Source organism: Physcomitrium patens, chromosome 11, assembly GCF_059467195.1.
Source record: "Physcomitrium patens ecotype Gransden chromosome 11, ASM5946719v1, whole genome shotgun sequence".
NCBI classification, from domain to species: domain Eukaryota; kingdom Viridiplantae; phylum Streptophyta; class Bryopsida; order Funariales; family Funariaceae; genus Physcomitrium; species Physcomitrium patens.
Window position 1 is genome coordinate 10,104,853 of NC_143420.1, and position 13,332 is coordinate 10,118,184.

The 13,332-nt window shown below is 48.3% G+C and overlaps 3 protein-coding genes across 10 annotated transcripts; all 3 read right to left on the minus strand.

Moving 5' to 3' along the window:
• Nucleotides 1–89: 89 nt before the first annotated feature.
• On the minus strand, nt 90–3,636 carry LOC112288612 (uncharacterized). 8 transcript variants are annotated; one of them, XR_016505522.1, is made up of 6 exons: nt 2,569–3,579; nt 1,887–2,241; nt 1,582–1,764; nt 1,135–1,383; nt 721–867; nt 90–345 (listed from the first exon to the last, which is right to left on the minus strand). XR_016505522.1 is itself a non-coding variant. In XM_024532984.3 (6 exons), exons 1-6 carry the CDS (start codon nt 2,763–2,765, stop codon nt 342–344), a joined length of 969 nt encoding a protein of 322 aa, XP_024388752.1. In that variant the 5' UTR covers nt 2,766–3,579; the 3' UTR covers nt 90–341. The 8 variants fall into 8 exon arrangements, 5 of the variants coding, with proteins under 5 accessions (XP_024388752.1, XP_024388747.1, XP_024388748.1 ...); XR_016505523.1 differs by having other exon boundaries at nt 1,135–1,393; XM_024532984.3 differs by having other exon boundaries at nt 1,301–1,383.
• Nucleotides 3,637–4,109: 473 nt separating this feature from the next.
• Nucleotides 4,110–6,633, minus strand: LOC112289091 (WD repeat-containing protein GTS1). Its single transcript, XM_024534043.3, has 7 exons — nt 6,591–6,633; nt 6,389–6,481; nt 5,955–6,029; nt 5,612–5,722; nt 5,341–5,432; nt 5,017–5,101; nt 4,110–4,863 (listed from the first exon to the last, which is right to left on the minus strand). Exons 3-7 carry the CDS (start codon nt 6,027–6,029, stop codon nt 4,477–4,479), a joined length of 750 nt encoding a protein of 249 aa, XP_024389811.2. The 5' UTR covers nt 6,389–6,481; nt 6,591–6,633; the 3' UTR covers nt 4,110–4,476.
• A 1,010-nt stretch (nt 6,634–7,643) lies between these two features.
• On the minus strand, nt 7,644–13,099 carry LOC112288611 (ethylene-overproduction protein 1). The gene is made up of 6 exons (XM_024532978.3): nt 12,363–13,099; nt 11,115–11,769; nt 9,184–10,935; nt 8,653–8,944; nt 8,203–8,512; nt 7,644–8,013 (listed from the first exon to the last, which is right to left on the minus strand). The coding sequence occupies exons 2-6, from the start codon at nt 11,261–11,263 to the stop codon at nt 7,793–7,795; spliced, it is 2,724 nt and encodes a 907-aa protein (XP_024388746.1). The 5' UTR covers nt 11,264–11,769; nt 12,363–13,099; the 3' UTR covers nt 7,644–7,792.
• Nucleotides 13,100–13,332: the final 233 nt, after the last annotated feature.

Below are 13,332 nucleotides of genomic sequence, written 5' to 3' on the forward strand. Positions count from 1 at the left end.
AGGAACGAGGCGTTTTTTGCGGTGTTGAACCTTGAGCGCGAGTTGGTGCACGCACCAGAGACGGGGCAAAGTTGTTGTGCATGCAAATGTCGCGACGAACAGCGTGAGCATTTTATTACCGGGGGTGGAGAGTTGTGGAATAGTAGTCCACCACCCAGTGATCTGTCACAACAGCCAAAAGCTCAACAGCATTCGGCGGGGCCTGCTCAGCAGACCTTGCACCTCTACAGCTTCCTCCTCCTCCTCCACCACTCCATACCCTAGGCTCTTGTACAACGCCAAGGCGCCGCTGTTATCCTCCTCCACATGCACGAATAGCACTTGAAGCTCCATTTGCTTGGCTACCTGCAGCGTGGCAAAACGACAAGCCAGGGTTGGTGTACACGTTCTTGATGATGAGCGAACATGCAAAGGAACTTGGTCGAACGCAGCGTCGAAACACGGCACGACATTTTCTCTTATTAAAACGACGAGCAGCAGCTAGCAACAAGTGACCGACGCGCAACTGCGCATTTTGCGAATCAGATGCAGTCGTGCGGCCAGAGAGCCTGGGTTCGTGTTTCCTGGTGCAGCCACCCGCTTCGAGCGTGATGGGCACGGAATTCGGTCCACATCAGTCGGCCGTTGCGAATTCTCACAGGACCACAAAGCCCCTGGCGGGCTCCGAGTTCTCGATCCATTGCACGCGGAAAGTGGATAGTGAGGATTTGCCATACATACCTTGAGAGCTGCCACCATGAGAGCCTTTCCAACCCCCATCCTTCTGGCCGCCGCAATGACACCAAGGTTGAAAATGTACGCTTGGTCGAACGTGTCCTCATGTTCCACCGGGAAATAATCCGTTCCGCTATTCCTGCCCTTCTGGACCTGCGCCAACACCCACAGCCGCGCATCCTCTGTCAAAACAAGCCGTTCCTATTCAGCTCCACAATCCACCCGAGTACTTCGCACTGATACCCCTCACCACAATTACCAGAAAGTCCGGCTGGGTGATTTGTGCCGGCGGTGCACATCGGACGGAGGAAGCTGCACTGCAGATTGCCTGCCACTCCCTCAAACGCCCACTGCCTTCGCAAATCCGACCCTCCGAAGAACCAAAAACACACAATCCCCGACTGCCTAATGCAAGCTTACCGACTACAACAATCGCGCAGCGACGAGGTGCGTCAACCGCGGACACTGCAAATCATGGAGGCTCTCTATCTGAATCACGACTGCCCGAAAAGGACGCAGAGTATACTCTGGCTTTGGAAGCAAACTTGGTGTTGCAAGCCATGAGATTGCTAGCTTTGACACCCACCCGATTCTTCCGTTGCTGGGCTCTATGTGCCACAGCATGGAGCTGGAAGGTGACAAGGTTGACATCTGCAGTGGCCTTGGTTCCTGTTCCATCCTTCCAGTCATCCCACCCCCTCTCAGCCATCGGTTCATCGCTTTCCTCTGCTCGTACCTCTCTTATTTGCGAATGCATAACGACGTCAGTTCGTGATGGACTCTGCAATGCGGCCATTCGGGGCACATTGCCTCACGCACAGCTCGGGAACGGAGCTTCACAAGACCAGGGGAGGGGATGTGCCTTACCTGTACGTCAAGGGTGCCGATTGCAACCAGTGCTCCCGTGGAGCTGCTGTCGATCGAAGGTACAGGCGGCGGAGCGAGGAGGCACGACGTAGCAACGCCCCCGCCTATCGATTCTACGCTAGATTGCCGGCACACAGCTAACAGACACTTCACACGCATGCCCAGCGCTTCGAACTTGCTCTCCTGCAGCCATTTCGCACCCATCCACACATGATCCTTGGTTGCGTCACGAGCAGGAAAGAAAATCAGACGAACACACGGACAACCATCAGTCCATGAACTCGGATGGTTGCGCAGACAAGTACCCTGGTGAATTCCGATTTCCGCCTCGTTCTCAGCAGGTCGTCGATGATCAAGTCGTTTGCCACGCGCGCCCCGACGGCTTCGATGCCAGCCAATGTCATGTCCACTTGGGGGTACGAATAGAATATCTGCGCTCGAAGTGTGGCAGCCGCCAGGAGCTCCTCGGGGGTGGAGGCCGCGATCACCCAGAACTTGTCCTCGGAGGTCAGCTCGGCCTCCAAGTACGTCTTGGCTGGAGAGAGGAGAGACCGCGGGGTGGTCGCGGAAGGGCGTCGCGAGATAGATGGTTTGGTTTCATCCGGCAGAAATTGTTGTCCGGAACACCGACATTGCCCGTGTCTCCAGTTCTTCACCCTGCTGCACAAAGCGGAAAAGTATGCTCATCGTACAATCGTGAGAGCGCCAGTACGGTGCAGGGCGGCATCCGCGACCGAGCTGAAACTTACAGACCGAAATGAACACTTGGGTGATCGAGTTTCGACATGGCAACATCTGCGCAATGATTGCAAGAGGCGCTTCCGCAGAGCCTGTCAGGAAGCCGGTGTACGGTCCATGATTTGAGGCTACCCGAGCAACAGGGCTTTTCTGTGAACGTTTACTCGGAACCAAACCTCCCATGGTCTGCACTGACGCGGACGAAACAAATTGCCCGTGGTGAGAGAATCAGAGGGCTCCGGAGCTTACCAATCTCGGCTTGCCGCCCTCCACTGTCTGTCGTTGCAATTTCGAGCTCCTACAAATTGAAAAGTATCCTTGCGTTCGAACTCCGCCCATGGACTGCTGCATGCATTGCGCGGCTCCCTCCTGGCGCTGCATTGCGGTGCCCCAGCACCCGGGGCACAACGGCCGAGCGTGTGAGGGGAGAGTGCCGAAATTGCCATGACAGGGGTACGCTCCCGACCTCGAACACGCAACGAGTCCGGAAAGCTTCACAGCAGCGCGCTCCTCGAACAGCGCCCAGACGGCATTTCCCTCCAGGCGGTGCAAAATTGGCCCGCCAGTCCGATTCTCATCGCTGGAAGAAACCGCCGCAACAGCCCGTGTGGCTCTCGCACTCGCGTGTTTGCGCCCAGTCGTTGCGGTTTCCGAAATCCAAAGCGCTTCAGGAGGCGACAGCACTTTCAGCTGCAACAGGAATCCGCTCCAATCACAGAGCGAGCCTACAGAAACCTAAAATCGGAACAAGGCAGCGCTTCGTGCAATCGCCGGCAGCGTGGTCATATCCGCAGAAGACCCATGTTGCGCGGGGAACACCAAGTATCGCAACCCAAATCCCGAACACAACCGACCGCCACAAGCAGTTACGGTTTGTCCGAAATAGGACTCGCCACAGGAACATGTGCTGCCACGCAGCGTGCAAACTAGACGCGGAATTGAAGGTGCTGCTCAGGCAAGGAGCTACCTGCATCCATCCAGAGTGCTTCGAAGCCACACGGAAAGACTAGAATGCTGCAAACCAACAAGGAGCCCGCGCCATTGCATTGCACAGCATGTCCAGGCTTGAGCTAAACTCGAATTGAGGAGCCCTGAAGGCTTAGCTTTGCTGCTAGTGAGGAACGTGACAGGGCAGAAAGATTTGGAGGTCGTGAGCCAATGAGATGCGCAGCAGTGGTTTTGTCCGCGTGGGGTCATGCGAGTGAGGGTGGATCACCAGTGCGTCTTTGCAGTTGGGGCGCGGATGTGAGGTGCACGTTCGGTCCATGTGGATTGCTTTCTGGTTTGTTTATGTTGGCGACTAGAATGGAGTGAGGTGTTGAAATTCTCTGCGGATTGCATTGTGATGAGTGCTTTTTGAAGCTATTGGAGGCGGATCGTCTGCTCGATTGGTTTCGAAATGGTTGCAACGAGTTTGGTTGCTGATATGGTTTGCCCCTGGGGAAGGCATATTTGGATTTGCCGGTCACCTCGAGTTTCAGATTGGTTGAGATTTATTATCCTAACCCAGTATTGCAGATGAACTGTGTCCACTAGCTAGTTGTCGCTACACCCGAACTTGCGGGTAGGGATTAATCCTGATCAGGGTGCGGTATATTTTTTATGGGGTTGAAGTTATTAGCATGTGTGCACCAGGAGTTATCATCGAGATTGTTGTGGAGGTTAGTGTTTATTGCAAAGAGTTTGGGGGTAGGCGATCGTTTAGAAGTGTACTCCCGAACACTGGTTCACATTCTCATGTTAGTGGCTTGAATTTATTTGGCTTTGTTCTTGAACACAAGCACAGTGAATGATATTTATGAGGATGAGTAGCGATAGTGGCATGAAGATCATGCTGGGAACTCGTTCCGATTTGATATAATATTGATCAGACACTGCTGTGAACTGGTCAGTGTAGCGAACGGTGTAACGCCAACTTCACCTATCCTAAATCGTGTCATCACTCTCATCATCGCTGGCTTGTCTTGTGAGCACACTCTGGCTCATGTACTACATACGTGAATACAGGACAAACAATGGCAAATTTCTTGCACGCTCAAGTTGATGCGGTATGCATTCCAAGGCCCGTTCCTACAATAGCTTCGGTGAAAATCTCACTGTAGTGAAATTGTAGGTAGCAAAATCCACCCTAATATGGTATGTTACATCAAGAATTTATTAGTAAGGAGTATGCCTTCGCTTCGGACGAGCAGCCTTCTTCGCAACCAACCCACTGGATACCCAAGCCGTGCTCCTCTCATGCGCATAGTTATCTTCGGTCCAGCTACATAAACGACCATCCTCACCACCAGTCCAGCAGAACAGGCCTTCCAAAGTGGCGCCAGATTCTCTTGCACTATCGGGAGGAGACCACACAGATCGAACCACGCCATTATGACCACCTGTCAAGACGGCGCTGGCTGGCCCAACCGCGGGCACACTTGTGCCAGTATTCGGAGTTGGAATGTGAAGAGGAAAATATCCTATAGTACCTTCTTGAGTTCCAGCTAACAGCCAGATTGTATCAAAAGCTGCTACGTAGCAACAGCGTATCAAATACTCCACCTACATAATCACAGTGAAGGACTAGCTCAGAAATTGACGTTTCACAAACATTCTCTTAGGGGAAGAAAATCAAAAATCTTTGGTGGTATAGGACTCATATACATGATAATACAAATGATGTAAGTCATGCATAAGCAAAACGGGCATGCTTACAGGAGAGAAACTCCAGTTGCATGAGGCATGAGCTCGCATTTCACTGAAGTCCGCTTCCATAATAGCCTCCTCCAAGTTCCAAGAACTGCCTCAAAATGATGAAACTAACACCATTAGGTTTCAATTCTGAACACGAACATTATCACATGTCAGGACTTGCCGCTGAAACTTAGAAAGTTACAAGATCTAGAATTTGAACAATACCAATGCGCTATATTGCAGAGCCGAGATAGGTGTTCACGTCAAATTTTATCATTCTCACATTTGCAGTGGAAGCACTGAAGCCCCAAGAAGTAGCACATAAGTCCCAAGAAGGAAGCCCACCTCAATGTTTCGATATGTGTCTGGCACCATAAGCGTTCGCAGTTCTTTCCATAGAAGCCTATCTTTGCCACAGAAGTTCCGACACTCATTACCTGAAAAATCATGATAATTAAACCTCTTCAGTGGCTAGATGACCGTCGTAGTCGTGCAAGCAAAAGGATCACCCAGGGGTTCCAAACAGTTCATGCATATTAAATTATGACGCTAAAACACTTATTCACCACTCAAATCGCCATTGTACGACGATGAGGGAATAGGTGGAAATTCTCACGGAATCCATCCCTTCGTCGTCATTGATGTCGCCTTTCGTATCGAAAACGCACATCAATCCATCCACTGAGGCGGACACCAGCTTTTCTTTCTTATTAGGATGGAAGCGAACCTACACAGACAAATGAAAACCTCTAAGTAAGGCCATGGATTCAAGGAGCCGGAATATTTGTAAATTCTCTACACGATAAAATAGACAAATCTAAGCTGCACAAGTTTTCCGATCATTCCGATTCCACCTGGGCTAGCACTTAGCTCAAACGTTTCGCATGAGGTTCCCATGAAAGATGCTCAAAACACAAACACTGTTAATCCAACAATTTCTACTGAGAAGCTTAGATAACCTGCGTAACGGCCTCTGTATGGCATTCATTCAACATGGCTACTTGACGATTTGTCCTCCGGTCCCAACATATCATCTGCAATATCAGTGGTGTGCACGATTTAACTGAATAAAAGAACCACTCAATCCGTGTCTTACAGCTGGTCTCTTCGTAGAGCAGTGCCTTATATTCAGCTTAAGGCAAGAAGCTTATGATACTTAGAGGTGTGAGAATCGGTATTCATTCTAAACCGTTAGCTGCTCAAATTTCGTTTTCGCCAACAGGAACAAACCTGGAGTAGCATTCGAAGTCATCCTGACAACACCGTGTCCATGTGAATAAAATTGAAGTGCCCGAGGCATTAACTGATAGTAACATCAATCTCAATTTCATGTCCAACTCCAACGCATTCATTCAAAGCGCAAATCCCAAAGGATAGAGGTCAAAAGAACTACCGCAGCATTGGCACCAGCAGCAACCAGGTTTTGAGTAGAACCTCCAATATCAAAACTCCAGAATTCCTGATTCGCTGTTCGTAAAGTTGCCACCTGCGTCGACACACCTCAACGAGCTTCATTTCTGTCTCAAGGAAAGAGTGCTTGCAATAAGACTCATTGCGGTTAAATGTAAGTGCAAGAAGAGTATGCAACGAGCTACCTCCTGCCTCAATCGAACATCCCATGCCCTCACGGTGCCATCAGCTGAGGATGAACATAAGATATGGGGTGAAGTTAAGATATGTTTGAATATATGTATGCTGTTATATATGCTTGCTGGGTTGATTACGTTTATGTTAGGGTGATTGTTGTCATGTATTGTCAAGATTTTTTTTTGTTTTCGATATAGAGAATGATCTAATTGAATAAAGCACCGTTGTCATTTTTGATTGCTGATGACGGCAGCAGTGGTAGTGAATGCTGCAAACTATCGCTGAACTGATTTAGGCAGTGACGGTTTTTTACTACTGCCTTCTAGTATTGACGTAGGTGCTGATGCTTACTGCTGCTAATGGAGATGTTGTCGTATATGTGTTTAGGAAGAAATGGTTCTGAACATTATGTATATTTTATCTGCAGGAAGCCAATGCATCAGCCATGACTTCAATGAGCAGCAAATTGACAACCAAGATTCACGGTTACAAAGAAGTATAGCAAACAAGGAAAGCAATTCCACTACAATCTTTAGTGAAGTGAACCTTCCATTCAGTGAGATACTACTAAAAATTCACCTTTTTTACGTCTTTTTGAATCATTTTTGGTATTTGAGCTTGTGTAACCTTTCTTCTGTCCTTGGGTCTTCGTCTTGCTTGAGTGGCGCTGCCAAGTTTTAAGACCAAGCAACACTCTATTCAAAGCCTGCTGGCGTGCATGGCAATATTCATTTTACTTTATTTGGGTTTTTGACCTCGTCACCCATTATTGGGTGACATTACTGAAAACCAGCTCGTGTTCCAGGGATTGGTTTAAGTTTTACCTTTAAAAAATATAATTCAATAAGGATGGTGGAGTGTGACCTCGGAGGCAGCCCACATGCGAGTTTAGGGGGGAACAAATGGGGTTTAATGCTGGTTTATCTCCGAACAAGAACACACACGGCGTAACATGGGGAACAAGTGTCTAACCAGCGGAGAGAATAAGCTTTCCTTTCTCTCCTAGTGCCTCCAGAGAGGCAATCAAATGAATTTCTGACCACATTGCTCATAATGCACACTTATCGAATAATCCGTAGCCACATGCTATTTACTGGTATAATATGTATAGAGCACACATATCACGAAGGACCAAACTTGGTCCCGAGCTTCGAGTGAACAGCCACGGGGCCAGAAATTTGGTCCACCTGATATTTGGTTGTGGTATTCTTCACGTAGCACGATTCATAACCTTGTTGTGCAATTCCAAAGTGTCACTATGACTGGGATCCACTGACAGAGCTGCCCGGCAGTCGCGCTTTGCTCCTTCAAAATCTTCATTGCAGTCATGAAAAGCAGCACGGAGATGAAGAAGTTGAAGGTCAGCCTTAAATGCGATAGCCTTGCTGAGCTCCATAATTGCTTCCCGCTCTTTGTGACCATCCATTAAGACTGATGATTACATTCAATTAACACCAATTAGATACTTTAACTGAGCTACTGAAAAACAAATATGCGGACGGGATCATTGTAACATAGCCGCTATGTCATGCTATACTGTAGATCTAGTTGTAATCCTTGAAATCCATAGCATCACAGAAGACCATACGCGGGAAACAAGAGAAAGTTAAAAACACATGCCTGCAGCTCGATATCTGTAAGGGTACGTGCGCAGAGGGTCCAACTGAGTGACCATACTCAGATCAGCCATGGTCATGTCTCGTTCACAGTACTCAGATCTCTTCTCATATGCAGAAGCATTGTTCCGGGCTTTCTCAATAAGTCGTGTCATCTCTTCATGGGCCGCCTTTCTGTCCCCTTGAAGCGCATACACACGGGCCAAGCCTTGGTGGGCTCGAGTATGACGAATTTTGAGGGCATTTACATAGCAGTCGGCGGCGAGCTTGAATTTGTTACAGTCTACGTACACACTTCCTAGGTTGTTCAGTGCCTTCAAGGAAAAATTTCACCACCACAGCAGTACAATTAGAACATCTCTCGCATGTAGCATAAACCAACTACAAAGCTGCGAATTTTGAGAAAAAAATAGCACAAGATGATGCGCCAGGGCAGGTAGAGAGAACTAATTACCTGGCCCTTGCGAAGTCCGTCTGAGGGACATTTTAGGGCTTCCTCTAACAACTCCACGACCTTGGCAGATGAAGAAGGATCCAAGCTGGTGTCTGCTAGGGCATAGGCTTTCAAAAAGAATGCTTCAAACGACCTCTGATAAGCAATAGACTCTTCTGCCTTCTGCAATGCTTCTTCACGGTGACCTGTATCATATAAAATCCAGCCTTCGTACACCAGTCGTTCGTGATCACTGCCTGCGTTGTCCCGTGCCTTTCTCAAACTACGCATGGCTGCTTTGGGGCAATTTAACCTGGTCAATCAGAAAAATGTCAGCTTCGTTTTACGATGGAAAACGTAAGCATTGTGGTTTGAATAGAGCAAACTCACCCATGGAAGGACCAGTTACAGCAAAAGAAAACTCAGCCACAATGCTGGTGAATCGAGGAATGTAGCCTTAATGATATCTTAAAATTCACAACTACATAGTACACCAGGAGCATCTAAGATTCCATACAAAGTGGACATTGAGGATGAGCATTGTGGAGCTACCGCAAGAGAAGAAGGGATTGACGAAAAAAAAGCAAGCCCTTTCTTGGATCTGATTCCAGCATTTGGTGAACCACAGCCAACGATCCAATGTCATCAACCGAAGACCACCTGTCATACAATTGCATCCAACAGTCCGCTTTGGACCACTGCTCCACGTGTTGACTCAGTAACCTAAGCAACTGATTTGCACCCACACGACCAGCATACATCATGTATGATGGGTCAAGGGTTAACAACGCCCGAACATCCCTCACAGCACCTTCGTATTCTTGAAGTGCGAGGCAAAAGTAGGCCCGAAGCTCCAAGCAGTCAGATGTGACCTTGAAACCCAAGATCCTGTTGATCTCGGTTATGGCAGCATGTACCTTCTGTTCATCCATCAGGGCGGCAGCACGGTATTTGTATGGGTATGCCAGAGTTGGATCAAGCTCGGTTGCTTTAACCAAATCTGCAAGCTTGTCCTTGTCGTCACTGCATAATGCCCTTTCCTGAAACATCCACCCACTGGGCCTGTAATTGGCAACGATAGCTGCACACTCATCATATGCAATCGCCTTTTGCCCCTTTTGGCGTTTTATTCTCGCTATTCCAGCCCATGAGTACACGTGCCCTTGCTCCACAGCAGCTTCGAAGTACTCCAGGGACTCTTGGTATTGTTTCCTAGCAAACAGAACACAACCTAGCTGATGAAAGGCAATGGATTTCTGCCTTTGGGATACTGCACAATGTCTCTGTCCATCCAATAATGAAACGGTGCGATCGGAGCACATGCTCTCCTCCAAGCTAATTTGGCTCAAGAAGGCATACAACGCAAACGAAGAATGGCCAACCCTAGCAAACTTGGCCCGCCCTTCAGCAGTACAAAGCGTATCTATAATCTGTCGGTGCGCCTTGAGAGAACCCGGAAGCTCACGAAAGAACACCTGCAAACAAGCTCCTACTACAGCTTTCGCGCATTCCTCCAAGGCATAGACAAAAAATGTCATAACGTCGTCTCCACTTCGAACAAAAGTAGCCAGATTTTGATCGCAAGCATCCTTCAGGGTGTCGCAACAAAACCTGTTTGCAAATGAAAGTATCTCGAGAAGCATCTCTGGCGAAAGTCGTGCTAGTCGACCAGTTTTACTAAAGTGATCCACAGCTCTCATCCCTGTCACTGAGATACCATTCTTGGAGAACCCTATATCACACATTCGGGCTTCTAAAAATACCCCGTTCAGCATAGTATTAAAGGGCATTGACAAGCCAGCTATTTTCTCTCTATTGCATGGAACTGCATCTCCACCTAAATGAAAAACTATATCGTTAACAAAGCTGTTGTAGGGTCTGTACTCTCCCGCTTGAGAACTGGTCTCGCCAGGCGGACAACGACAGGCACAAGGATCTGTTGGAAGGTCGACAGACAACCCTGGAGTAAGGAGAGTCTGCAGGCACTCCAGTTTCCGACCACTACAGAAATTAGGACTCCCATCGTTCAGTTCTTCGTCACGTTTTTCATATTTCAACCATGCTGCATAAACGAGCTTCTCATGCACGGTAACAGCATGCTGTCGGGCTGAGCGGAGGCTTCGTCGGAGAAGCTTAGTCTCACCAAGGCCACGGAACACACAAGCTTGCTCTAGGTAAAGAGTGGCCTTATCTACCTCAGCCGCTGTTTCCAACTGCTCGTAAATCTCAGCTAAAGTATCCACGTAATCCACAGGCTTGAGGTAGGGATCTAAAGGAGGGTCGCTCAACTTTGAAACCGATGAGCTGCAAGGACATGAATGAAAGATCAAAAACCTCTACACAATTCATTATCTGGCACTGAAAAAGTACACAAAGAAGTCTGTTGGGACTTGCATGAAGGAACATGCAAGTCAATGCAGTTACAAACTCAACTCCAAAAACAAAATAAATAAAAAAGTGGTGAACCAGGAGTTGAAAGAAACCTGGACGATTGCACAGAGTCTTCATAAGACAGTTTATCTCCCTTCCCGGTACTACTTTGACCAGGATAAGCACTAATTTTGTCGACAGGACACACAGCATGCACTTGATTGCTCCCTCGGCATCCATCTGCTATCCTCAAGGTTCTCATTTTCGGTGGGCAAAGCCTAATAAAAATGCAAGGCCCCTGGCACCTGATACATACGTGCAATGCAGGGTTGAACACCTCGTACTCATATTTGTTACAACCCCATTCTTACAGAAAACAAGCCATAGCCTCCAATATGAAAGAGTTGCCTTGGGTTGTCCTGCATGATCTCGGTAACTCCAGCTGAAAAGCTTCACCCAAACTGAAGTCTGCGACTGATCAGCCCTGTGTGATGCTAAAGGTCATCGTCATAAAATCACTCACTAAAGGATCATCCAGTGCCTCAATCCAGGCATGAGCTGTTTCGTCCTTTGACTTTCTACTTATGCAGTGATAAAAACAATTTCCCAACCTTAAGCTCCCACACCACACATCATCGGCAGGATCCTGAGTTAGGAGAAGACATTTCCCCCGACCCTCAAACGCAGGTTTTCCAGGAATCTATAAACCACGCTTGCAGAAGCAAACTGCTGTTGGGTGCAAACGCTTAAATACAAAGAGGACAACACCTGGAAATCACAAAATTCAGTTAGGTCTACAGCTATACGTGATGGGATTACATTGTGAGGTGGACGTCTATGAATCTCTGCTTAGAACAGAAAGTAGAGTGAAATGACGATGCTGAGATAAATATGGAATAGAAATAAAGGTCTCATTGGAGATTTGCAGCATGTGACAAATCTGATGTGAAGAATTACAAGGTCTAATCCAGTCAAGCTGCATGCAACTCCCAAAAAGCTTCGCTAAAAGATGAAACCTTGGGCACACAACAGATCGCAAGAAGGCAAATAAAACTGGCCACATTGATCGATGTCAGCAAGACAGGACCCAGCCTAAGTAAATTCGACGTGTGAGGAACGGTCAAAGATTGACACCGATTGCCTCGTCCACATGAGCAGCCTGTGCGAACCCCTATGAGATGCAATACATAGATTTTGACATGCCAGTAACGGGAATGCAGAAGGTTCCTGATCATGTGTATGTAGACATCCTTCTCACACAACTCAGTTGACATTCCAGAGCCAGGCGCACATCGAGTATAGTCCCGCACAGAAACAACTCGCGATGCAAAACATGCGTAATTTACAGACAGTTTTCCCACCTTGCCCTACAGCGGTAGAGATTGCGGTCGTCCCCAAAGCTCCAAACGCAGATTAAAAACACAGAATAGTTCGCAATCACTCTTGCCCAACATCGACCCGCAAACCCTGATAACTTCTCCACTCCATCAAAAGTGCCCACTACATGTAACAGCGCTGCAAGCTCTCTCCTCCCATTCCACATCAGAGCTTTCTACCTGCGGTCTTCATCCGCTACGCCACACCACATTCTCCGAATCACTACTCGCGACTCCTCCGATGCTCTTGCTGAGTCGACACACCGACTCCCAACACTCCACTACACACACGCCCAACCTCGGTTTCGGCCACCTTAACCGAACTCCAGGGAAACAAAAGCAACAAACCCACCACTCCACTTCGATACTACTGTAGCCTACGCCACTCGCAGCAGGGGAGGGAGGGACGGAAGGGGACGACGCATGGGACAACAACGACAACAAAAACAAAAAAAAAGCACCCAAAACTCCAGCAGCACCCACTTGGTCCTTTACCACCACTTCAAGCTCCGCAATTTTTTTCGCGGTAATAGCTGGATTTCGGCGATTGAAAGTCGCCTGGGCACAGAGTCCAATGCAGAATGCGAGTTGCACCGATCCCAAACGGCGATAAGTGGCGAGTGGATCGCAGATTCCTCCAGCAACATCACAACACACACCTCAAGATTAGTTTTGTGCTCTCTCGCTTCTAGGTTTTCTCGACACTCGCGAAAGAAGAGAAGAGAACAGAAAAGAGCGAGCGAGCGGGGATTCAGTCCCAGCCCAGCAAATGAGTCCACGTCTCCCACACTCCACGGCCGCACCGCTCGCTCTATCTTTTACTCTCCCTTCCCATCTTTCCGCACCGAGGGCTCCGATCTCCCCTTATCTTTAACCATCTAACGGTCCACGGCTCCCTTCTTCCCCTTTCACGCAGGTCTTCCACAGCGTTGGCCATGTGCGCCCCCTTCTCCAC

Bases quoted from the DNA above. Each gene is read 5' to 3' on its own strand.
- LOC112289091 (XM_024534043.3), bottom strand. From the start codon at position 6,029: ATGATATGTTGGGACCGGAGGACAAATCGTCAAGTAGCCATGTTGAAT. The intron at 5,723-5,954 runs GTTATCTAAGCT...TTGTCTGTGTAG, and splicing joins ATACAGAGGCCGTTACGCAG to GTTCGCTTCCATCCTAATAA. The intron at 5,102-5,340 runs GTGGGCTTCCTT...ATTTTGAGGCAG, and splicing joins ACACATATCGAAACATTGAG to TTCTTGGAACTTGGAGGAGG.
- LOC112288612 (XM_024532979.3), bottom strand. From the start codon at position 2,765: ATGGCAATTTCGGCACTCTCCCCTCACACGCTCGGCCGTTGTGCCCCG. The intron at 2,242-2,568 runs GTAAGCTCCGGA...CGCTTTGTGCAG, and splicing joins AGGGCGGCAAGCCGAGATTG to CAGGGTGAAGAACTGGAGAC. The intron at 1,394-1,581 runs GTAAGGCACATC...GATGACTGGAAG, and splicing joins TCGGCACCCTTGACGTACAG to GATGGAACAGGAACCAAGGC.
- LOC112288611 (XM_024532978.3), bottom strand. From the start codon at position 11,263: ATGAGAACCTTGAGGATAGCAGATGGATGCCGAGGGAGCAATCAAGTG. The intron at 10,936-11,114 runs GTTTCTTTCAAC...ATGTCCTTGCAG, and splicing joins GACTCTGTGCAATCGTCCAG to CTCATCGGTTTCAAAGTTGA. The intron at 8,014-8,202 runs GCATGTGTTTTT...TGTAATCATCAG, and splicing joins TTACAGATATCGAGCTGCAG to TCTTAATGGATGGTCACAAA.